The sequence below is a fragment of the Microcebus murinus genome, chromosome 10 (assembly GCF_040939455.1).
Source record: "Microcebus murinus isolate Inina chromosome 10, M.murinus_Inina_mat1.0, whole genome shotgun sequence".
Taxonomy (NCBI): domain Eukaryota; kingdom Metazoa; phylum Chordata; class Mammalia; order Primates; family Cheirogaleidae; genus Microcebus; species Microcebus murinus.
This window is the reverse complement of record NC_134113.1, coordinates 36,225,932-36,250,750: the sequence shown is the minus strand read 5'-3', so window position 1 is coordinate 36,250,750 and position 24,819 is coordinate 36,225,932. Positions and strand designations below refer to the sequence as shown.

Here is a 24,819-nt window from a genome sequence, read left to right as displayed (position 1 = left end):
ATGTTAACTGAATGACTGATGTCTGTGAATAACAAAATGTGTATGGTGGTGTGACCCTGACACTTTGAGCTTGGTGACATGCTCCCTGTGATGCCTCAATTCTGTTATCACACATTAGTAATTAAACCTCCATAAAGCCTTTGATTACACAATGTACCACGATATTATCTGGCCTTTGCTTAACATGCATGAGATTATAAAAATAAACACAAGTGAACATAGTAAAATTGAATGAATGCTCAGATAATGCAGAATTTTCAAAAATTGACATCAAAATGAAAGCATAAAATTTGAAAATTCTCATAGAGAACTCATGAGCCCTGAGAATATCTCCAGACTCCAGTTTGAGAAACACCACATTAAACAATTTATTAGATCAAGAGAAAAAAATATGGCCTTAATTGACAGGGTAAATTAATATAACTTTTAAAATATTCTCCATTATCCCTTTAATGCAGTGTATATAACAGCCAACTGTTATTGTTTTTGTTGATGTTTCTGAGAGACAGGGTCTTGCCATGTTGCCTGGTCTAGCTAGAGTGCACTGGCATCATCATAGCTCATTGCAACCACGTGGCTCCCAAGGTAAAGAGACATGTGACTTACATACGCTTCACAAGGCCCCAGGCTCAAAACTGGTGTGAGTTAAATATTCACATTAATGGCAATTAATGTGTTAAACATGTCCAAAGCTACTTTTCCTCCTTTGTTTTCCAACTTTGTGAATGGCATCATGTTCAAACTAGTTGCTAAAACGAAAAAAGTGGACCCATTCTTAAATTCCCCTTCCTCCTACTTTTCTGCATCCATCAATCAATAATCTCTATGCATTCCACAATAAATATTTCTCAAATCAATTCATTATTTTTACCCCAATTGTCACAACCCTAGTTCATGCAATAATTGTTACATTTTAAGAATATGGAAAGTGCCTACTTCTAAGGAAGACTTAACACTTTTCAATTATTACACTTTGTTTTTGGATAAGCCTAAATTTATAGGGTTTAACAAGGCTCTGCATAATATCTGATATTGAGTCTCTTCATACATACATGGCCCATCTCACAATGCTCTTCACATTGAATTTTTGCTCTTTTCATTCTGAACTGCCTTTACTTTCTCAGCCAAATGTACACGTAATGAAGATTAGAGATCTTGTCAGAAACTGTCAAGTAAGGAGAACCAGAAGGAAGTCATAATTACCTGATTATAAATGCCTAGAGTGGAAAGCTGTTAAAATGGTAAAAAGTGGAGGCAATCCATCAATTATTATTTGTCTATGTACTTTCTTTCCTTTTCATTACTGCACTATAGTCATGTCATGTGTTAATGATAGACACCAATTACCTTTTCCATTCTTTGGAAAAGACTTTGGACTTCTTCTTGACATAGGATTATTTTCTCTATCAAACATTACCTGACTGCTATATAGAAGTACTGTTTGAAAATTAACAAGATATTCCTTACACCATGTAATAAATTCTGATGATTGACTTGTAAATCTCAATATATGAATATTAGGAAAATGGAAGAGAATATTCCTTATCAATACTGTGAGCACATATAAATAGAGAAATATAGGATTGAACTAATTTTCTGTGAAATATAGTCTGAAAATCACATTAGTCTCGAAAGCAAGATGATTATTGAAATTGTGGTTATTTTGAGCTTGAACTAAAGGGATTAAATAATTCTCCGTTCCACTTTGCTTGTGAATACATGGTCTGAAAATGACAAAATATTGATTGAAACCCACATGTGAAGAAACTGGTAATGAGAAAAATGATTATTCTGAGTAATGGTATTTATGCCTTCATTTGGTGAAAATAATTTGAGAAGAAATATGCCAGTAATTGTTTTCTACACCACTGTCAGATAAATATATTGAACACAAGGTAACATTTTATAATTCTTCTTCCAAACTTAATAGAATGCCATTCTTAGATATAAAATAAATATTCCTCTGTGTTTTAGATAAATAATAATAAATTTTACCAGTGAACATAAATTATATGTTTTTATGTTTTGAGGAAAGATTATTTTTTCTTTTAATTACATCTCCTCTATTTTCCTGCTTTTAAGAGGCTTATCTCACAATTAAATTTACTTAGTATAGTAGCATACTTAAATAAAAAGTATTTCCATGCTGTATCTACTAAATTATAACTGTATTAAGTTATGTCCTAGAAGTTTATGTTTTATGAAAATATTTACATTCCTGAAAGATTCTCTTTCAGAAAACATAGTTTTAGTATCAGATCTTATGCAGTTTTAGAATAACTGATTCTTTTCATAGATTTACTTGGATGCACAGTTAATGAATGGCTAAACGAATAAGTTATTTATTAAAGTTTTAATATTTTCAGTGGCTGTCTGTGTGTGTACAACTAAAACAAACAAAAATGTGTGTGTGTGTTTGTCTGTGTGTACATGGATGCATGATTCACTTAATATATTTAAAAGTAAAATTGTGTTAAATATGTTAACATGTTAATGTATATTAATATGTTAATTGTGTTAATATGTTAAAAGTAAAATTCACAGGTATTATAGATATCTGTCTCTATGGAAAATTCTACATATTCTCAAGAATAGGTCATTTATTCACAATTTTAATAATGTATTTCCTCCAATATTATAACTACCTTTTAAATTGGTTTTATTTTCTGTTCTTAATTAGATCAGGGTTTGCAATGTAGCATGTTTGCACCTAAAACATGCCTTCTCTTGTCTTCGCTTTCATACAGTTTTCTTTGAAATGGCCCTTAGGTTACTCATGATTGTTGTCTTTTTATTACAATTTGGATATCAACACTATCTTTTTCATACAAGCATGTTTTTCTGTTAGTGGGAACACTTGCTATTTGTGAAGCAAGTGCTAATTTGCTCCATAGAACACAGCCTTTGGTCAATTTTGACTGATTTTTATATTTGTTCCATGGGCATCTGGTCATAAAATTATACTAAACCAAAGATTGCTGTTGAATGATGATTTTATAGAATCAATACAGAAAATTTTTATTATTTTATTTTTCATTATTTATATAATACCAATATGTTTTCATTTTATAACTCTGAAATTTAAAGTCTTTACTTCTATCTAATACAATATATAATATATATGTTGTATATAAGCCAAATATATTTGTAGATCATTTTACATTATATAAATTTCTGTTGTTGCATTTTCTTATTTTAACATTATTATTCATAAATATGATTTTGTTTTCTGAGACCCCAAATTTCTTGGGCTTAAGGACCAACCATGTTCTTATTTTTATATCTGTGCACTTGATCTTAGTATGCTACATAAATTGAATCAATTACAGGATACTTATATATTAAAATGGATTTAAGTTAGCACCAAAATAATTCATAGAAGTTCTAGTGGGAAGAATCAAAGATTGTGAAACCTAAATTAATATATACATTGATTTTGTTTATGTAGGCTTCCTTTATAGCTCAGTTATCCTCATGTTACCAGAGTAGTATTCTCATGCTAGCTGCCCATGATTATGTGAGATTTGTATTGCCCTTGATTTCAAATTGAAAATCAATTTTAGTGGCCTGTGCCTGTATAAAATCATCAAATTTTTGGTAAATTTTAAAAAAAATTAATAATGTACAAAGATAGACATAAATTGGGTTAATGGCACATTATTTAACTTTTTCTTCAGTTAAACAACTAAAGATTACAAACTATATGTTAAAATATTTTCCCTTTTGATAATAATAGAAATTATTAATATAAATCTACACTCAGACATCTGTGGTAGGTTAAGAATATGTCATTGAATAAAAATATCTTTTTTCTCTCTGATTATTTTCCATCTGAAGTTGATAACGAGACGAACCCTGAAATAGTAGTACCAAATATACTTTGTGTTGAAGTTTCAGTAGCATGTTGAGTGATTATGACTTCATATATTTTCCCATAAATTTTCTCATACATATATATTTGAATTTATAGGTTTCAAAGAGAAATTTTGCCAGAGTGACTGGAAACTACTGAAAAAGAAATTTGCATTATCGATTATGTAAAACTTTTGTCTTTGGACCAACATGGTTGTGGTTATCACTGTTTCAAGAGTAGCTGCAACAATCAAGACCAAATGGTCTCCCTCTAGTGGTTACACAGGCACGGTGCAGCCTAATTAGACATGAAAGTTGTTTTCAGGACAATGGTTGACAACTGAGATGGCTCCAAAAGCCAAATAGATTATATAAATGAGAGAAGTGGGTTGATGTGAGAAAATCAATAGTTGGTATACATTACATTTTGTCTATGGTTATGGAACTATGGTGTAAGCAGATAACAAAATTAACAGTTTGTAGACGAATATGGTTTAAACTCAGAATGAAAAGAAAGATGCAAGCTTTATGATAAATGGCCCCTGCTCAACTGACCACCAGGTGCAACTGAATGCTGTCATTCAAGAACACAGGCTCGCTGTTATCAGATCTTCCAATTGTTCTAGAGAACCTGGAAATCTAGCTTTGTATATGAAACCTACTAAATTTAGTGTGTTGGCTCATTTTCTTAAGATGTGCTATGGCCCCAATTTAAATACATCCTGGAGACACATTTGGCCTATGTTCTAACATTTTGAGATCTTTGTTGCAAAAATGTCTTGAATTTTTTGATCTCATTGTTTCAGAGGAGGATAGAAAAGTGTGGGCATCTTCCAGCAGCATTGTGAAATGACACTGGAATGTAAAGTTCAGAATCATTGCTAGTGTGAGTCTTGGTTGAAGATTATTTTTATATAACAACAGGCACTATTAAAGATGCTGAGGTTACAGCTGTGAACAAGACAAACTCTTCTCCTTGGTCTCTCTCAATGCTGTTCCTTAAATGAGGTACCCAGTAACACGATCATGGAGCATTTTCACTTTGGTCAGGGAGTGCACACGGAGATGTTCGGATAAACTTTTCAGTTTCTGTCTTACTTCTTGTGTCCCATATAGAATTTAAATTCATGATTCATGTTACTTTAGTGTATCTTTCTTATAACTTCCTGCTGGGCAGCTTTGGAGTTCTTAAAACATAGCACTCAGTTATAGACTTTGCAACATAAGGGAGAATAAAAACACTGAGATAGTTTTTTACTTTTTCTCTTATACCAGAGCCCTTAACCTTGACCACATATTTCCCCATCTGCACAAAGGAAGTGAATAAAGAGAAAACAGAAAAAAATGGTGAGGATTCAGATTCTTTGAACTTGTTCAAAAAGTAGGAGAGACAGATTGTAAAGAAAGGAACCACAAATAACCATGTGTCCTCATTTCTTCTCTCGAGCATCCTCTGTTTGTTATGCTTAACAGTAACATTCAAAGGGAAGCCATTGTCCCTCCAGTTGCCCACCAGGCCCCGAAAGTCTCTTTAGCTCCTGACCTGACCTACCATTGCCTTGTTTACTGGTTTCTGCTCCAACCCTCTGGTCTCCTTGCTGTTCTTTAATTGTATCATATAGACTACCTTTATCCCTTACTTGTTTGTCTTGCTGTTCTCTCTGTCTAAAAGAGTATATTCGCAAATATTCACTTATTCTCAACCTTCTGCATGTATTTGATAAAATTTTTCTTTCTTTGTGAGGTCTACCCTGACTGTCCCATTGAGAATCACATCCACGCCTTCTCCTCCACTCCCAATCTGATTTACTCTGCTCTACTGCCCTCCCCCCTTGGATGGATGACTGCTTACTATGATACATATTTATTTAGTTTTTTTGTTTATTGCTTATTATAAGTATTCCTTCTACTAAAATATAAGTACCCAGAGGGTATAGATTATTATTTGTTTTGTTTACTTACCTGATGTACCAGAAAACAGTGCCCGGCAGATAATACTCAATATATATTTTTTAAGTGAAAAAATGTTGAACTACTTGTTTACTTAGATCTGGGCATACTTCCCATAGCCTGCTATAATTGCCCATGGAAAGGTTTCTTACAACAAATTATATCATGTGTGGACTTATGATCTATTTTGCCTTTATTATGAGAAATTACAAAAACACATGTTAAGAGGAAAAAGACATTTGTAGGTTTTATCCCCAAAACACGATTAAGGTAAAAGAATTTTATATGTTTGATCCAAATATAGAGGGAAATCACTTTGTGTAATGGTATTAAAAAATAAAGAAAAAATAATTGGCTTGAGACAGTAGAAAGAGCAAAGTATATGAAGGCAGAAGACCTTTGATAGTATCCTGCTGCATTATTTACTGGTTCTCTTGACTTGGTTAGCTATTTATTGGCTCTGAGCTTTAGTTAAGCTTATCTTTAAAATGTGAACAGTAATACAGTAGAATCTATCTTATGTGTCTTGTAAGTGTAAAACAATATATTTTATTTCATAATCCATACTTGTTTCCTTCAACTGTTAACCCAACATATATCTAAATTCGTAAACATTTTATTTTTCTGTTTACTTGACAGATTCACCTGTTACAATATATGCTCCACAAGGGCAAGCCTGTGTCTTTCTTTTTCAGTGTTGTGTCCCTAACTCTATCATGTCTGGCACATAATAGTTGCTTCATAAATATGTTGTATAATAGAATAAATGTATAAGCAAATTTAAGTCATAAAGTTTACATGACATAATAATAGTAAGTTGGTTTGCAACCAATGATTGTAATAGAGTTTCCTGTTATTATTGTCACCATTTAAACATTATTATCATCATCAAATATGGGTTACTCAGTCTTCTTTAATCTACTACCAAGAGGGTGATCATCTTCTAGCATTACTGCCTTAACTTAGAAGTTTAGTGAAACAGTACAGAAAACACTCTGCTGATCTAATGGTTTTGTTACAGGTCTCTAAGCTGGCTGGTGTTTTGGTCAAGCACGGCATCAAGAAAGGTGACACTGTGGTCATCTACATGCCCATGATCCCCCAGGCATTGTATACCATGCTGGCATGTGCAAGGATAGGGGCCATCCATAGTCTCATATTTGGGGGATTTGCATCCAAAGAACTAAGTAGTCGCATTGACCATGCAAAGGTATGTGCTTTTATTTGGGGAAATCTATAGGTAGGTACTACTACCTTTTTATCTGTGGATGAATTGTCTGAGAATGATCTGTACTTGTTAGATCTTCCTTTCAAACATAGTAAATATTTTAGTCGTTACAGATTACATGATCTTTATTGCAACTACTCAGCTCTGCTGTTATAACACAAAAGCACCCTTAGACAGTACATAAACAAACTGGCATATTTGTTTTTCAATAAAACTTTATAGAACAAGGCTGTGGACTGGGTTTGACTCACAACCATAGTTTGCACACCCCTGATTTAGAGGAAGGAGTATTTTCTTTTATCTGGGTGGTCAAAGAAAGCTTCCTGAAGAAGATAAGATTTGAATTAGAGCTGGGATAGGATTCAGCTAGTTGAAGAAATTGAGGTAGAGGGATCCAAAGAGGGAGAAAAAGAATTTGAGTCAAGTATTATGTCAATGAAAGGGTATAATTCATTTGGGAGAACAGTAAGTAGACTGATGTGACTAAGGAGGGAGAGAAGATGAGTGTGCGAAGGCAGGTTTTGTCCAAACTGGATTCTGTAGACCTTGGCCAGTAAAAGTTTGTGTACAGGTAACTATTATGTTTTAAGTAATGTTAAAAGGGAACAAATCTTGCAATATGATGTGAGTAGAGGAGAAGCTAAAAGCTGTAATAAAAACCTTAGGTAGCTGGTCTGTTTGTAAAGTAATGCTTAATATGAAGGAGAATAATGACAGTGGGAAGATTAGTGAAGGAAGATCATTATGTGAGTAAGAGATGGTTGACCTTTAGTTTTACAAGTCCAAGATGAGACATTCTTAACAGAGAAGAAAACTAATATATATTGAGGGCTCCCTGAGTGCTAGGCATAGAGTGAGGCTTTGTATATCTTATTTCATCTTGTAATAGATCAGTTCTTAGAACTAAGTAGCTGATTTGTATACTAACTGCCTGGATTCTCCCCCCCCCCTTTTTTTAAATTTTTAAACATGTTGAGGTAGTGCTTGTGAAGAAAATCTAGGGAAAATATCAGTCACTAAACTGCATATGAGTGAAAAGTGGGAGACTTCTCTGAGGAAGCAATGAACTCAAGTTTCTTAGCTACAGAAAAATACCATTTAAACAAAGATATTGGATCTATTATTTCCTTTTTAAAATTTTCATTAGATATGGGGAAATATATATATATATATGTAAAAATAAGAATTTACAAATTTATGCTATATATCACTTAAGGAATTTTCATTAGTAACACACACACACATACATACAAACACATGATCTTGTTAAGAAATTTAGGCAATAGATGGACAAAGCCATTGGGCAGGTTAAATTTAAGGAGTGAAGATGGAGATAAAGATATAGATCTAAGATTTTGGATAAAGTTAATACATAGTTGACATAAGGAATGACTTTGATGTCATGATTTTCAAATCAATCGGCTAAACGAAAAGTTTTATTTTAACAGATGAAAATGGAAAAGACGTATACTAACAAGTCAGTCTAGAACCAATACAGTCTTCGATAAAAGGCTGTTAATAGAAATGTGAAGGAGACTATTTTTCCTGAGGAAGAGTCTAATTTTGACTTTATTAAATTATTCAAGTTCTGATATATTCTATATACATTCTTATTTGAAATGTAGCTTACTTCCATTTATTCAGAATTCTAATTTTCGGGACTATCATCTGGAGCTACTTTTGCAAGTGTTACCAATATTAAAATGTGAATTATATTCAAATGTCTGACCTTTAAAAATATAATAAAAGAAAACAAGGCTTTTTTTCTTTATCTTTGCCCCTTTTTTAAGGGCAGCTTAGTATAGTGGAAAGAGGAAGGTTCTGTAGTCAGACACACCCATCCATCTTTCTGTCCCCAACACTTGCAACCTGGGGCAAGCTATGTAACTGCACTGAGCCTCAGCTCGATGAATAATAAATGATTATTCGACAAGCAGACAGAACTGTATGCATATGTTTAACATTGTATAATCCTTCCCTGGATGAAAGGTATTGTAACTAGAAATCAAAATTCAGGAATGCATGCAATACCTTGGATTGATTATCTGCCTTCTCAGTAATTATTGGTTTCCTTTTGCATTGTATTTCTTGGTGAAAAAGCAATGTACTTTATAAAATGAAGACTTTTTTTGAAAATTAATGATAATTTTGGCTCCATTCCACAAATGTTTATTGAGAGCTGATAACATGGTAAGCACTGAACCAGGTATAGGAAACACAAAGATAAATGGCATCCACACTTGGCCTTAGACAACTTACTGTGCAGTGGTGGAGATTAACAAACACTTTGACTGTAGTTGGCCATTGGAGGCATGGCCAGATGTACTGAGGATTAGCCCGAACTGTGATTTCCTTCTAGGGATACATTTTGGCTGCACCTGTGTATGTCTTGAAGAATGACTAGCAAGCTATCAGGGAAAGAGTGCCACGGGTATCTTAATGACAGGGGCAGGTTCAGGTTTTTTGGGGCTTGATACTTAAATCATTTGGGGTTCCTTTTAAGAAAAATAACCCAAAATTATAATATAATATTTGGTCAACATGAATATATATAATGAAAATAAAATCATAAAAAAATGTTAGACAATTTGGTCTTTTCCTCCTGCAGTTTCTTTAGGCATACAGAAGAGATGCTTACATAGAAAACATTAGAAATACTTCCTGACTGCAACTGGGCTAACCCTCTCCACCTAAGATATGCTATTAATATAAGCTCAGCAGCTTATGGGAGCCTCTGCATGTGGTGGTGGTGGTAGTGGGGTCCCAGGTTTGCTTTTTACTGGTTCATGGCAAATCCACTTGGCTTAATGAATTCTTTTGGTGGTATTTTGTACAACTCATACTCATGAGCCCAAAGCCTCATTGACTGCAGTTTTGAACAGGTAAGTGAGATTTACGTGAAGGCTGTTAGGTCTATTACAATTTTAAAAGGTTTATTGGTTTTTAGGCCACAAATTCAATAGAGAACAGAATCATTAAAGCATTTCCTTAGAAATGTTAAATTGCCAGTCTGCACCTGAAATATTATTATTACCTTAATTAGGATTGTTAAAGCTTTCTCAATTTTTTTAAATTGTAGCCCAAGGTGGTTGTTACAGCATCATTTGGCATTGAACCTGGAAGGAAGGTAGAATATGTACCACTTATAGAAGAAGCACTAAGAATAGGACAGCACAAACCTCACAAAGTTATCATTTATAATCGTCCAAATATGGTAAGATGAATATTGACTTTGATTCTTGCATATGATAGTGTGCTAAGGATGATTTTAGTTTTGACCATTTAAAAGAGGCACTTGATTTGTAAACTATTAAATATACTGCTGAATGTCATGCTATTTCTACAAAAAAGTTATGAATAATACTTACTGACTTTATAAAAAAACTAGCATAAAATCAAAAGAATGAAATACAGAAACACATTTTATATTAATTAATTTGTTTCCATGTATAGTGCTACTGTGGTGTTATTTGTTAGTTTTCAGGGGTTGGAAACCTTTTCATGTTGGCAGGCTGCATTAATTTAGCTGCAGTCAAATAAGGCTGCATTCAAGAAACTTCAATTAGATACACTTCAAAATGTACACTCTTTTGTAAAAACCTAGCTACTATGTACTTAGTAATTTCAAAAATGAACACTATGTATTTTTAAAGTTAACTAACTTTTTAATGACTGTTGTGTCTCCTATTTGTTGGAAAGAATTTGAATATTTGGTTGCAGTATAGGGGTCTGTAGTTTCAGTTGATTCTCTCGACGGGTAGTAGTCATTTGTGACATTAAGGGCATCTTGATTTGGATTAGGAATCAGAATGTAGCAAAAAGTGGTTGAAAAGCAAGAAAGCATTTTTAGGGCATGTTGCTAAAGGCATGAGTATTCTACTACATTTTTGCATATTTCAGTTGGATCTTTCTTAGAATCAGACAGTTAATGACTTTAAAAGGTCATCTACTGAGAGCTCAATCAATTTCTTGATGATATCAACTAGGGGAGGCTGAAATGCTAATTTGAGTGTGATGTCATGATTCTCAAGTCAATGAACCAATCTTTCATTGTATTCTCCAATTAATAAGTCTATAATATCTGGGTGTTCTACAAATGATTTACATATATCATCCTGCTTTTCAATGACCTTTGCTAACTGGGGAAAACTTTCATCTAAAATTTCCTTTTGAAAAAAAACTGATTTGAAAAAGATAGTTTTTTTCAAAATGCTTGGATGTTTCACCACATTTCCTATTTAGACTTGGTTTAGCCTTGCAAAGAAATATTCCAGTCATTTTGATTTGACATTATATCACACAGAAATGCTGCATTTGTATAGAAATCTTCCTTCAATAATTCCCATTCTCACTCTGTTCTTCATAAAATTTAACTATCTGTTCTTGCAGAGATAAAAGTTTGGCTAACACCTGTCCCTGTGGTAGCCAACGCATTTTAGAATGATACAGCAAATCCACACTGCATACCTCATCATTCAACTTTAGCATGTTACTAAACTGACCATGCCGTGTTGCATTTGCATAAATATTGTTAACAATACTTATAACTTGTTGGGAAGTGTCACTTAAAATAGTAGCTTTAGCACAGAGATTTTGCTGATGCAAGATACAAGGAAAAGGAATGAGAGCATCTGGATCTGTTAGTACTTTTTGTATCTGTGTGATAAACTTTTCTTGTTTTCCGGCCACGGAAAGTACACTGTCTGTACATACACTCAATAAATTTATCTTGAAAGTTGTTGAAGATATCTATCCCTGGTGTTCTGTTCACAAGAGTGCCCAAAGTGAGTAACATTCATAGCCAAGAAAATCTTCTGTTATGACCCGAATGAAGTATAAAATCTGTGCCAAGTCAATGGTATCAGTTAATTAATCCAAAGAGGTTGAATAATACATATTTTCCTTTTGAAGTATCATGAAGGTGTTCTGTTAAGTTGAAGGCTAATTCATGCTGCCAATCAACTATGGTTCTCTTTGAAATAGGCAGTTGTTCACACTTTGAAACATTATTGGAGTCTAAGCATCCTACAACTTCCACAGTGCATTCTTTCACAATTTCTGCATCACTGAATGGCTTTGCTTTTCTCCTGAGTATATAAGCTACTTTATATGTTGCTTTACTGGCATTATTCTCAGGTATTATTGCTGCTTGAAAGAATTGTCTTTTGCTTTTTATTTTTTAATTCCTACACTACAACCTTTCCTGTCTTTCCCTCTAATTTAAAATCTTTGTGATCCTTATGAGTGTTATAATTCTAATGAGCACTGAATTTCTTTAATGTTGATATTACAGTATCACAAAGCAAACAAATCATCTTTTCTTTAGCAGAAACAAGATAATATGGCAATTTTCAACCCTCATTAAAAAATCTGTTTTCTTGCTTCACATTCTCTTAGTCTTGGACTTGATGGGCTATTAAGCAGGCAGAATTAAAAAATACTGTCAAGCTGTGCAAATATTCAGAAATCCCACTTTGAACATAAACAAAGTGCACCATTGTCAAAAGCTGATAACAGACTGATATAGTTGACCCCCATAAATTCTCACCAACCAGCCTCGTGCAGTAGTGGTGCTAGTTGGGTGGGGGAAGTTACAACTAAATGGTGGGTGGGGGAAGTTAGAACTATGGCTCCTATGAGTGTAGGAGCCATAAATTTAGCCCTTATGGCTTCCTAATATTCTAATTGTGCCAGTCAATCTGGGAGAATTATTTCATTGAAACATGTTTTATTCTCTGGGTATTTTAAATACCTTCATTTTAAAACTAAAAATATAAAGGATGAAAAAAATGTATTAATAAAAATAAAAGGATTTGTTCTGTAAAATTTGGATTCAGTCAAAAGGCTGCACTTCAGGACTTAGAAGGCCACAGTTTTCCACCCTTGGTTTAGATTATGACAAGAATAATAGCACTAACAAACACTAATTGATTGCTTACCATATGATTTTTAAGACACTCTACTAAAGAACATTTTCTTAAAACTTCCCAGTAATTCTATGAAGTAGATGATACTATTATTCCTATTTTTTTAAAAATAGAAAGTCAATGAACATAGAGATAAAGTAACTTACCCAGTTGGTAAGTGACAGGAGTGATTTGAACACATGTACTCTGACTGCATGCATACTTAATCCCTTGGCTATCTTGCCTCTTGGAGAGGTGTGATTAATTTGCATTCAAAAAGTCTTTTTAAAATTTTATTATTTAGGCCAAAAATAAAACTATGTTTAGGAAAGCAAAACATAAAAATTCTAAACAGGTAAATTATTCTATGATCCCTGAAGGAAGAAAAAGCAGTATAATCTATCAACAAATACATTTTAAAATACTTTTCCTAGTAACTTTGACCTGATTTCTATACCCATGCAAGTCTCCAGCTATTTATGATGAGACCAACTTGGATTTCTCATAGACAGAAATTTTTTTTGCAGAAGAGAAATTGTAAGAGTGCAAAGAATCATGTACAAAAACTCTTGAGATTATTTTCAGAAAATACTTAAATGACAAGATATGAGAACAGACAGTGTTAAAAGTATGTCATTTTGATTACCACCTAGCAATTCCATTACCACATTAAATTCCTGTGTAAAGTGTTAGTAGTTTAGTAGTCTGTGGTTCTGCAGTACTCAATGATTTTAATGTTCTTACTGTCTTGAAGAAGAATTTCAAGTTTCTTTCATATGACCTCAATCATATCTCTGAAAAAGGATATGTTGCTGTTCAAATCAGGAAATGCAAAGTCAGCAATAAAGAAGGCTTTGGGTAGGGGATTGTTAGTGGAAGAGCAGGAACACACACACACACAAAATGTGTTTGTGGGAGTATATGTGTGCTATTCACACATATGTGAATTCATATAGAATTTGTAGAGAATTTATGATGTACTACACCCAATCCTAACTACTTCCAAATAAATTAATAAAGAAATAATGGACTTAAACAAAACTCTAGAACAATTGGGTCTGACTGACATCTACAGGACATTCTACCCCAAATCCACTGAATACACGTTCTTCTCATCAGCTCACGGGACATTCTCTAAGATTGACCATATCCTAGGACACAAAGTAAATCTCAAGAAATTTAAAAAAATAGAAATCATACCATGTATCTTCTCAGATCACAATGGAATAAAACTAGAAATCAACCCTAACAGAAACTCACATTTCTACACAAAAACGTGGAAATTAAACAACCTCCTACTAAATGATTACTTCGTAAATGAAGAAATCAAGACGGAAATAAAAAACTTCTATGAAGAAAACGACAATGGAGAGACAAGTTATCAACTCCTCTGGGACACAGCTAAAGCTGTTCTGAGAGGAAAGTTTATCTCCATAAATGCCTATAATCAAAAGTCAAAAAGATCACAAATAGACAATCTAATGAAACGACTCAAAGAGCTGGAAAAAGAAGAACAGACCAGCCCCAAACCCAGCAGAAGGAGTGAAATCAACAAGATCAAATCAGAACTAAATGAAATTGAAAACAGGAAAGCTATTCAGGAGATTAACAAAACAAAAAGTTGGTTCTTTGAAAAAATAAACAAAATTGACACGCCACTGGCTAAGCTAACGAAAAGCAGAAAAGAGAAATCTCTAATAAGCTCCATCAGGAATAAAAAAGGAGATATCACAACCGATCCCAAAGAGATACAAGATATAATTTATGAGTACTACAAAGATATTTATTCACACAAACTGGAAAATGTGGAGGAAATGGACAAATTTCTAGAAACACACAGCCTCCCTAGGCTCAACCAGGAAGAAATAGATTCCCTGAACAGACCAATCTCAACAGCTGAAATAGAAACAGCAATTAAAAATCTCCCTAAAAAGAAAAGTCCCGGTCCAGATGGCTTCACACCCGAATTTTACCACACTTACAAAGAAGAACTAATACCTATCTTGCAGAAACTATTCCACAACATCGAGAAGAATGGAAACCTCCCTGACACCTTTTATGAAGCGAATATTACTCTGATACCAAAACCAGGAAAGAATCCAACAACAAAAAAATTTTTTCTTATTTAATTCTTATCCTCAAAAACCAATAGATTTTTGGTTTTTGAAATAGATAGATGCTATTACTGGCCTTATTTTATAGATAAAGAAACTGAGTAATGGAGAGATCATAGCCCAAAGTCATAGCTAATAAATAGTGGAGTCAGGATTTGAACTCTGGTCTAAGGACTTTCAGCCAACAATACGTACGCTATTCCTTTCACTATAAATAAACACATTGGATATGGATGTTAATGTTCCCTATTTAGATTTTTCTAATGCAGTTCTCTGCTCTTTCCCCTTAATAAAGATCCACTTCCTTGATCTCTCAATGACTAGCTCAATTTCTCAACCTCTCCCTTCTTCTCCTGTCCCTTTCCTCTGCAGTGACACAGATGAGGGCTTTAGAAGTCTCTTGTCCTTTACATTAGACCTGCTGTTTAGGCAGTAATTAAGCCCGGTGGACTGGCTTTACTATGTGTTTAGAGAGATACAAATTATGATGCTCAGTGTGTCTCATTAACCAGGATTGCACTTTTGCCAGGGGAGGTACAAACTTGGTCACCACTCCTAAGCCTCAGGCATGCATTGACAGAATCAAAGGAATATCGCATCAGTCATCCCTGGTGCTCTTTCAATACAGCCTTTTAAGAATTATAACAACTAGGAAATACATGTCTATAGAAGTAAATGCATATATTCATAAGCTACATGTTTATTTTTTTCTCTCTTCATTTTGTCAAATCTCCTATATTTCTTAGCTTGCAGAATAAACTATTTATTCAAGTCCTGATTTCACTGGAGGCCAATAAAAATTATCAATCTATAATTATTTTTGTGATCATTCAATGGACATTTTTCATTATGCAGTGTGATTAGTTTTTGTAGGTCTCTAATTGTGATGTCAAAAGTTGATAATTTAAAATTAGTTGCTTTTATCTGATGCATAAAACTAAATGGAACATATGATTTGTCATTGTTAACTATTTTATTTATCTAAATAACACAGCCAGTACCTATCAGAATAAGGCTGGAGAAGTTAGTTGGGCCTGAAACTTTACCTTTATAAAGGGTCTTTGATTCTGATTGTTATCTATAAATGCGTTTATTCATACAGGCATCATATTTATAATATTATATCGAAGGATTAATTTTTAAATGTACCTATTTAAATATATGACCAGTTTATACAACCCTTATTAACAACCTGGAAAATGGAAGTGGCTTTATCTTTTCTAAACCTCTCAGGGTCTTTGGGTTTTGCTCAATGATCACTTTGGTGAAATGAATGGCTACATACCTCTCTAGATGATGGAGCTCATTAACTTTCACTGGGGAACTCATAGACTTGCTTGTGCCTAATGTGTTCACCAATTATGAACTTCCTGATATGTAATCTTGAGCTTGCTTAACATTTCAGAAAATAACTAAACATTTAATGGATATCAACTCTACTTAAGTAGCTTTAACTCCATAATAGAATAACTTTTCTATAAACCACTTGCCTACTCTTCACCAGCCTGGCCATTTCATTGCTATTGTTTTTAAAGAGGTCTGCTTAATTTCTTTAAAGGTGTGTCTGTTTAAATAATGACTCTATTATCACAAAGTTTACAACACAGAGCCTGGTTCTGAGAACAAAAATATAGAAAACAAATGGAACATTTCTACCACGTTAATCAATGACCTAGGAGGAAAAGTTGGATAGCATTTTAGATATATCACATATTCTGACTAAATTTCAAAACTGGCTTTTGGTTTTCGAAAAACAAAAATAAAATTCACTCCTATCTCTAAAGAAGATGTAATATTTCCTCATTTGGAAAGGTAGCTATGGTATTACTCATAAATGGCCTTGTATGAAGGTAAATTTTAATGGGTATTTGACATTTCATTGTAAAGATGACACTTCTAAAGTAAAAGAAATAGATTATGAAAAATAGAAATTACTTTATAAAGTTATTAGTGTACATACATCTATGGTAACATAAACCTCTGTTAGTCAAACTCTGAAATTTTAAGGGTCTCCTTAGATTTGAATAAAACATGTTCATTTTGTCAATTTAGATGAAACCAACATCAAGCTGCTTGTTTCTTATAAAAATTTATCTTAACTCATGACCTCGAGATTTTTTTGACATAAATCTGATGATGTTTTACTGTCACATAGCCTAGATTTTCAGACAGATGCTCACTTATTTAAACTTAGCTACTTTATGTTCTTTTGATTAATCATCCTTTTACAGTGTATATTGCTGTATTTTTGCTGTGTAGGAGACGGTTCCTTTGGCTCCAGATCGTGATCTTGATTGGGATGAAGAGATGGCAAAAGCCCAATCACATGACTGTGTTCCTGTTCTTTCGGAACATCCACTGTATATTCTTTACACATCTGGAACTACGGGCCTGCCTAAGGTATTTGCTCTCTTAGGGATAACTATTTATAGCAGCAGATTTCTTTCGCACTAAGAATATTTAATCACTGACTGAAAATGTTTACAGATAGTACTTTCAGGTTTAGACATAGTTACTTTTTATCTTACAGAAATTTTGAGCTTAACTCTAAATATAAAAAATACATTTTGTTTAATGTCAAATGCTTTGCCTCTATTCCTTCCAAACTTTTCTCAAATGCCAGCAATATACAGTTGCTTTAGTAAGCTCCTAAAATTAATAGATGTTTGGTTGGTTTAATAAAATATTATAAAAATATATTTTAAATGAAATATTGTTATTTTTTTAAATTGTGGGGAGGAGAGAGATAAAGTGGGGATGGTTAATTGGTACAAAAATATCATTAGGTAGAATAAACAATATTTGATAACATATCAAAATGACCATAATTGATAATAAGTTAGGGTATACTCTAAAATAACTAAAAGAATGGAATTGGTATGTTCCTAACATAAAGAAATGATAAATGCCTGAGGTGATGGATACCTCAATTATCCTGATTTGCTTAATCACATTGTATGCCTGTATCAAAACCTCACTTGTACCTTATAAAGATATACAATTATTATGTATATAATAATTAAAAATAAAAAATGAGTTATAGCTTCCATACAGTAAGGAATTGATTTTTAAATTCAAATTTTTATCATTTATTATCAACAAACACAACTTTTGCCTGTGATCTCCAAATAATGCTATTTCTTCATACAACTTCATAAAGGCTTACAGTATGATATTCCTTACTCCTCTTTGTTAGGGGGTTCAGTATTCATTGGATCAGAATTTTCATAGGAAAAGGCACTTTCCTAATCACTCTTACCCTTGAGGACCACAGTCTTTTTATTAATATAAGCATTCTCTATAGCATTGGGGCTCTGAAAACATAATCTCTTAATAATCTCCAAATCTAATCTATTAGATTATATTTAAAAAAAAATTAAGACAGTCTATATAAAACTCTCTTATGAAAAGGAAAACCTTTGATAGGGGAATATATTATCTCTGAGGTTAGGTATCATTTATTATTACATTTTGGTTTACCAGTACGCTTTGTATAGTTGGTGCTCAATAAGTTTTTATTAAATACCTACATAGATGCATATAGATGAAGATATTTATGTCATTGTAGAATTAAAGCCTTATGATTTTTTACAATACTACTCATTTAAAAAAATAAATAGTCCTTCATATTGAAGACTTTAAGATTCTTTATATAAGCATTCCAAATGATCTGCTGAACAAAAGTCTCACCTTCCACGTTTTACAATTCTGCATCATACTGCAGCCATGTGAAGTCCAGCTGAACATTTGGCTGTAAAAATAAGGGGACTCAGCAAAGTTATAATCTAATATAAAAGTATCAACATGAGATAAAACTTCTGACCCTGAAAACATTGTATAACCTAATAAAAAACCCCAAAACCACTTTAGCTTCTGAAAAGCCTGAGGAATCTTATAAAAGTATTTTTGCCATCTCAAATGTTTAAATCACTTTGAAATTCACTATGGCCTGGATTAGCATCTGCATGGGAGGGGCAGAAGAAAACTTTGTTGGAAATTCAAAGCTGACTCAGCCAGTCTAGGAGAAATGAAATAAAAGTAATATACAGAGCATTAAATTTGAAAAATGGTGGTTCCAAATAAGGAAGGATTCTAGCTACTCCAGATTTTCCCTGGATCCAAAAATTTCTTTTGTAGATTCCTTTCAGTGTCCAAATGTAAGATCATTTCATGTTTCTGCCATCCTCATTTTTCTCCTAATGTACCATCCTGAAGACAATTTAATATGTCAATAAATTGGAGAGGGCTTTAATTGTAAATTTTTGTATTTACATTGAATTTGACTCAATTCAAGGCATGTGTATTGATTGTTCATTTTGAGCTAGGACAGATAAATCTGTGAGTAAACCTCAGTCCTTCTAGTCTAATGAGGTTAAAATATGTATGAACACAGGTAATGCAAGATAGACTGTGATCCTTTTATTGGAAAGATTGGTGATTACACACAATGGAGGCAAGGAAGTTAGTTTTTGAGCTGTTTAATTAGTTTAGGACTTTACTTAGGACAGCACACTTAATATGAAGGAGTCATATTTGGTTCGAGGTTAGGAGTGAGATAGAGGAGATATCTAAGACTTTGAACCTGAGAACACAGGAGGGTGGTTTTGTATACTCACTGAAATAGAAATACTGGAGGACGATTTGAGACTAGGGAAGGTGGACATTTTTGAACATACTGAGTATGGTATATCTTTTGGACATTTATATGAAGATACCCAGTCAATAGTTGGAAGTGAGAGTGTGAGCCCAAGAAGAACATATGGGGTTGGAGATAGACCCTTGTAGATCATTTGCTTGGAGGGCTGGTGATTAAATCATGGGAGTGAGTGGGTTTTGCAAAGTACAACATGCAGAATGCCAAAATGAGGTCATCGTCTCTCGAGGTTCCTCTTCCTTGCAGTGGGCTATAGAATTTCAATTGCTTTGAAATTACACATTGCTATCAAACCTTCATGCTGCTTATTTAAACCTACTTTATACATATTAGTTTTTATTTACTTGTGTTTATAATATTAAATATTCTTAGAATATATCTCATACTTCCTTGAATCTACTATGGCACTAAATCTTAAAATCTGAGCATAGTAGATCATCAGAATATTTGTTGAATGATCTCTTACTTCTCCCATTAGTCAGCTCCTTAGACTCCTCTTTCTTCATACATTCTCGTTTCATTTTCAGTAGGTATAATCAGGATTAATAGCATCTGAAATCTTAATGTTGGGATCCCCAGAATAGAAGCACAGGAAATATGAGACACATGCATTAATGAATCATTTAGATATAAATTTCTTGTCATTATATAGTTTGCTTTCTTGGTTTTTGATCTTCATAAAGAAAAATAATGTTGGAAGCTCATAAAAATATTCTACTTAAAAATGCTTGTCTCTCGGAAGCAAATATAAGAGACACATAAGGCAGTCTGTTCTTTGGTTTGGTTAGAATTTACAGATATATTTCAGGCATATTTTTGTCTCTGCATTTGCCAGCCCTGGAGTTGTCAGGCTGCTGTATGACAGGTTAATCTGTTAGCTGCTGCAAATATGCCAGCAACCACAGCTGAGCTGCTGTGCATACATTTCTGTTTTGTTGTGAGCTTCTACCTTATTTAGTTTGGGTGTCTGCATTTAAGATAGTTTAAAGCGCCAGAAAGAATCCTTCCTCTGGATAAGGTGTCTTTTTGGGAGTGGGAGATTTAGTGATGATAATATTTATCTTCTCCAGTTTGATACCATGGAGGGCCAGTGACAACAACAACAATAACAACAACAAAGACAGAAAAGCAAACAAAAAAGTTCAGTGTCAAAGGAGAACAGGGTGAAAGGAAAAAAAAAAAAGGAAAGGATTGAAAGAAAAGCATGACAAGAAGGTGGTAGATAGGGTTTTTGTCCTGATGTGCATTTAAATAACTTGTGTAACTTTTATTCCTACTTGGTAGGTGACTTATTCATATGCCCTGCCCAAGGTGGATAAATGAGAGAAATTCAAATGGAAAAAAAAAAAAAAAGCAGTGAACTATTTTTTTTATTCTGTGATACAATTCTTGCAGTTAAAATGCTGAACTTTCTACACCTTTGCCCCTTATCTCATAGTTGTTCAGATCAATACAAATTATACAGCTGCTAAAGTATTCTCCGTAGATGTAGTGTCAGCAATTATCCAAAAGCCTGTAGCAAGAGATTTTATGTTTGATGAAATATTCCAAATGGAAACATTCTATGTCTTCTAAGAAGAGTCACTAAGTTCTACAAGTTTCAAGAGTTTCTTCTGAAGACAGAAGAGTATTTTTTAAAAGAATTGCATTGTTCACATGTATGCTTTTTCACCCATCTGTTCACTCGTTTAGTCATTCAGCAAATGTATTAAATGCCTATTCCATGCCATTCACTGTGCTGAAGACACAAAGACATTCTGCTCATACCCAGTCAAGGTGGTGGAGTAGCACGATGTGGGTGTCAGTGTTCTGATGAGGTTAGTAGGACTTGAGGGCTATGAAAGAGGACCTGAGAGACACTGAACACAAACCATAGGATGGAGGACAGCTTCCCAGAGGAGGTGACACTTTTGCAAGGTCTTTAAGTACTCCTGAGAAGAAGTTGGAATTAATTAATTTTAGAAAAGGGGTGGAGGTTTATTCTTGAAATAAGGTATGCTGTCTCTAAAGCCAGTACCAAAACAAGGTTATTGCTGATGTGTTGAATTTTTCAAATAATCAGAATTATTACTTGTATTTCTCAACTCTAATGCCAAACATTTGGTGATAGATTTCTCTTCTTTTCTTCAAGTGTAATATTTATTTTTCCCTTTTTTTTTCTTAACTTGTCAGGCTGAAATGAAATACATGTGCACACATATACATATGTGCACACATATACATATGAGCACACACATACATATTATATAAACATATGCATATACGTATATGCATACGCATGTATATATATACACCCATGTATTTACATATGTATATGTGAATAAATATATATTTAATGTATATAAATATGTATATTTGCTTTATATAAGCTTTTATTACAAAGTAAATCATAGAGGGGCTCAACTTAGGAAGTATGAAGTATTGTCATTTACTCCAAACTTCTCTTGCCACAGTGTGTTGAGATTTTTCTGTCAGATTTTTATAGACAAATTTAAACATAACTAAAACACATTTTTACAATGAAGAATCCCAAGCTCTTAATCTTACCACACACTTCAGTCTTCCCTCCTCTTCCTCTCCAACACCTATCGCGCAATTGTATTTTTCTTTTATAAGTTGTGGCAGCCAAAACTGCACACAACACTTGATACCAACATGTTTTCTGTTTTATTTTAATGGCCCCATTCATGGCAATTTATGACATTCCTTGTCTTCAAAAGCAGAGCATTAAGGTGAAAATCATAAAGAAGCACTGAGATAACTTTGTGGCCATATTCCTGAGTAACTAATAAACAGCCTTTCTTTTACTTGTACAAATTGAATTTTAAAAATACCATATGCAGTATATGTGGTCAAAAATAAAAGCACTTTCAGATGATCTATTTTCCAATTTGTGAGATAAGATTCACTTTCATGTCTTTATTTGGGGCACAGAGTGCTATTCCCACCTAGAAGTTTTTCAAGGTCTTCAGAAGACTATAAGTATTATTACTGATCCTACACAAAACCCAGTACATATATTGGCAAGTGGCAGGGATTTTCAGTGAATATATTAGATCACCTAATGTCTTTACTTTTTTACTTTTTTTTTTTTTTTTTTTGAGTCAGAGTCTCACTCTGTTGCCCAGGCTAGAGTGCTGTGGCGTCAGCCTAGCTGACAGCAACCTCAAACTCCTGGGCTCAAGCGATCCTTCTGCCTCAGCCTCCCAAGTAGCTGGGACTACAGACATGCGCCACCATGACTGGCTAATTTTTTCTGTATATTTTTAGTTGGCCAATTAATTTCTTTCTATTTTTAGTAGAGATGGGGTCTTGCTCTTGCTCAAGCTGGTTTCAAACTCCTAACCTTGAGCGATCTGCCCACCTCGGCCTCCCAGAGTGCTAGGATTACAGGCGTGAGCCACTGTGCCCGGTCCTAATGTCTTACTTTTAAAGTAGGTAAAGTACACATAGAAAGTAATAATAGAGATCTAAAATATGAAAGTGTACTATGCTTCTATTTTAGAGACAAGCATTGGTATTGAATAAGAATTTTTTACTTTATACTCAGTATTTGAGATATATTATAAAAATGATACTTTTGGTTTCTGATTAATTTTGCTTACTTAGAATATATTGATTTGTTTTTTGGAGCATAATTTATTTGTTTTCAGAGGCTGAACACTGTTTCTCTTTTGCATTTTAATTATTATTACCTGGAAAATATGATTATAAACAAGAAAAATAACTGCTTTATCATCTTACTTTTGTCACAAATTAATATTCATAAAAGAAAATCTTTCTTTTTGTTTTAACTTTCAAACTTCTTATAAAAGATGTATGTGGAGTATGTGAAACTGCAGTTCTTTTTTCTACACTATATCAAATACTTATAAATTTGAAAATTGTATCATCTGAACATTCTCAGAGAGAAGACCAAATTGTAGACATAGAGTCTAGATTAATAAATGATAAAATGACATTTGACTAAAATTTTTATACTCATCTTTAGTAAATAAAAGTTGATATCAAAGACCAATAAAAGACAGAAATTATGGCTTTTCACTCTCTTTCAGCTTCATTTTAATTGTTTTAATGAGAATCTTTGATGGTAACCTCTAATTATTTTGACATTTATGCTTTTTGGACAATATCAGCAGAGGGTAAAATAAAAGGCAATAATTGTGAGAGCTAAGGAAATAATAGTGTTAATATGATATTAAATTTTAACCTTCATAATCTTAAATGCTTTTTCATGCAGAGTCTCATTTTTAAGTTTTACGTTTTTTGGTCAGATGGGTTTAACTATCCTCTAATTTATCAGACAAAGTCACATTGCTAAATGTCCTTTGAAGAAGTGTTCATCTGAGTGATACTTAGAAATTTGATAATGTATCCTTTGAATTTATCTTCTAGGTTTTACAATTGGAGTACTACTCAGTTATGTCTCCCTTAGCCTTTTATTTCTTGCCATCATTTCCAGTCGATGTTTCTTACCCTCTGTATCATCTAATCTATAAATTTACTCAGTTATAATAATATTTAGAGTTATGGATAAAAATGTCCAAATGCAGGGACATGTAGGCTGAAGAGAAAATTTTAAAATATCTTAAATAAAATCATTACTGACATTAAGCATCACTGTCCACTATAACACATAGACAGCACATTGTCTATTAAAAAATGTATTTTTTCTACTTTGCAAAAACGAGTACAAATTTTTTTAAAAGAGTGCTTGCAAATTGATTAACATCAAATTCATCAAGCTACTGAGCAATAGGAAATGATAGGACAAAGTGCATGGCAGATAGGATATAAAATAGTGGGAAAATATCTGCTCAGTTCATGCAGAAAAGTGCATGTGTGAAGCCTACTGGCAGGTTGCTTAGGATTGCTAATATTCCCAAGGTGATCAAGAGAGCCAGCTGCATGCTAACCATGTCATGCAACCTGGAAAACAGCTCTCAAATGCCAACAAAGCTGCCTCTGATATTTGCTAAGAGACATGGTGTTGCCGCTGGTAGATAAAATATGTTCCACAGCTTGATACCTAGGTTTTATTAGTGGTACCTGAGGAGAGCAGTAATTTTAGTAACTAACAGGAAGTCAATTTCTTTTTCATTCCCCTGGTTCATG

The 24,819-nt window shown here is 33.3% G+C and overlaps 1 protein-coding gene across 1 annotated transcript in view; it reads left to right on the top strand.

The window, feature by feature from the left end:
* ACSS3 (acyl-CoA synthetase short chain family member 3) overlaps window positions 1-24,819 on the top strand; it is a 137,096-nt gene that overhangs the window by 43,975 nt on the left and 68,302 nt on the right. The window contains exons 3-5 of the mRNA XM_012759752.3: window positions 6,824-7,012; window positions 10,110-10,244; window positions 17,310-17,450. Coding sequence (XP_012615206.1) covers window positions 6,824-7,012; window positions 10,110-10,244; window positions 17,310-17,450 — 465 coding nt within the window. The remainder of the gene's footprint in view (window positions 1-6,823; window positions 7,013-10,109; window positions 10,245-17,309; window positions 17,451-24,819) is intronic.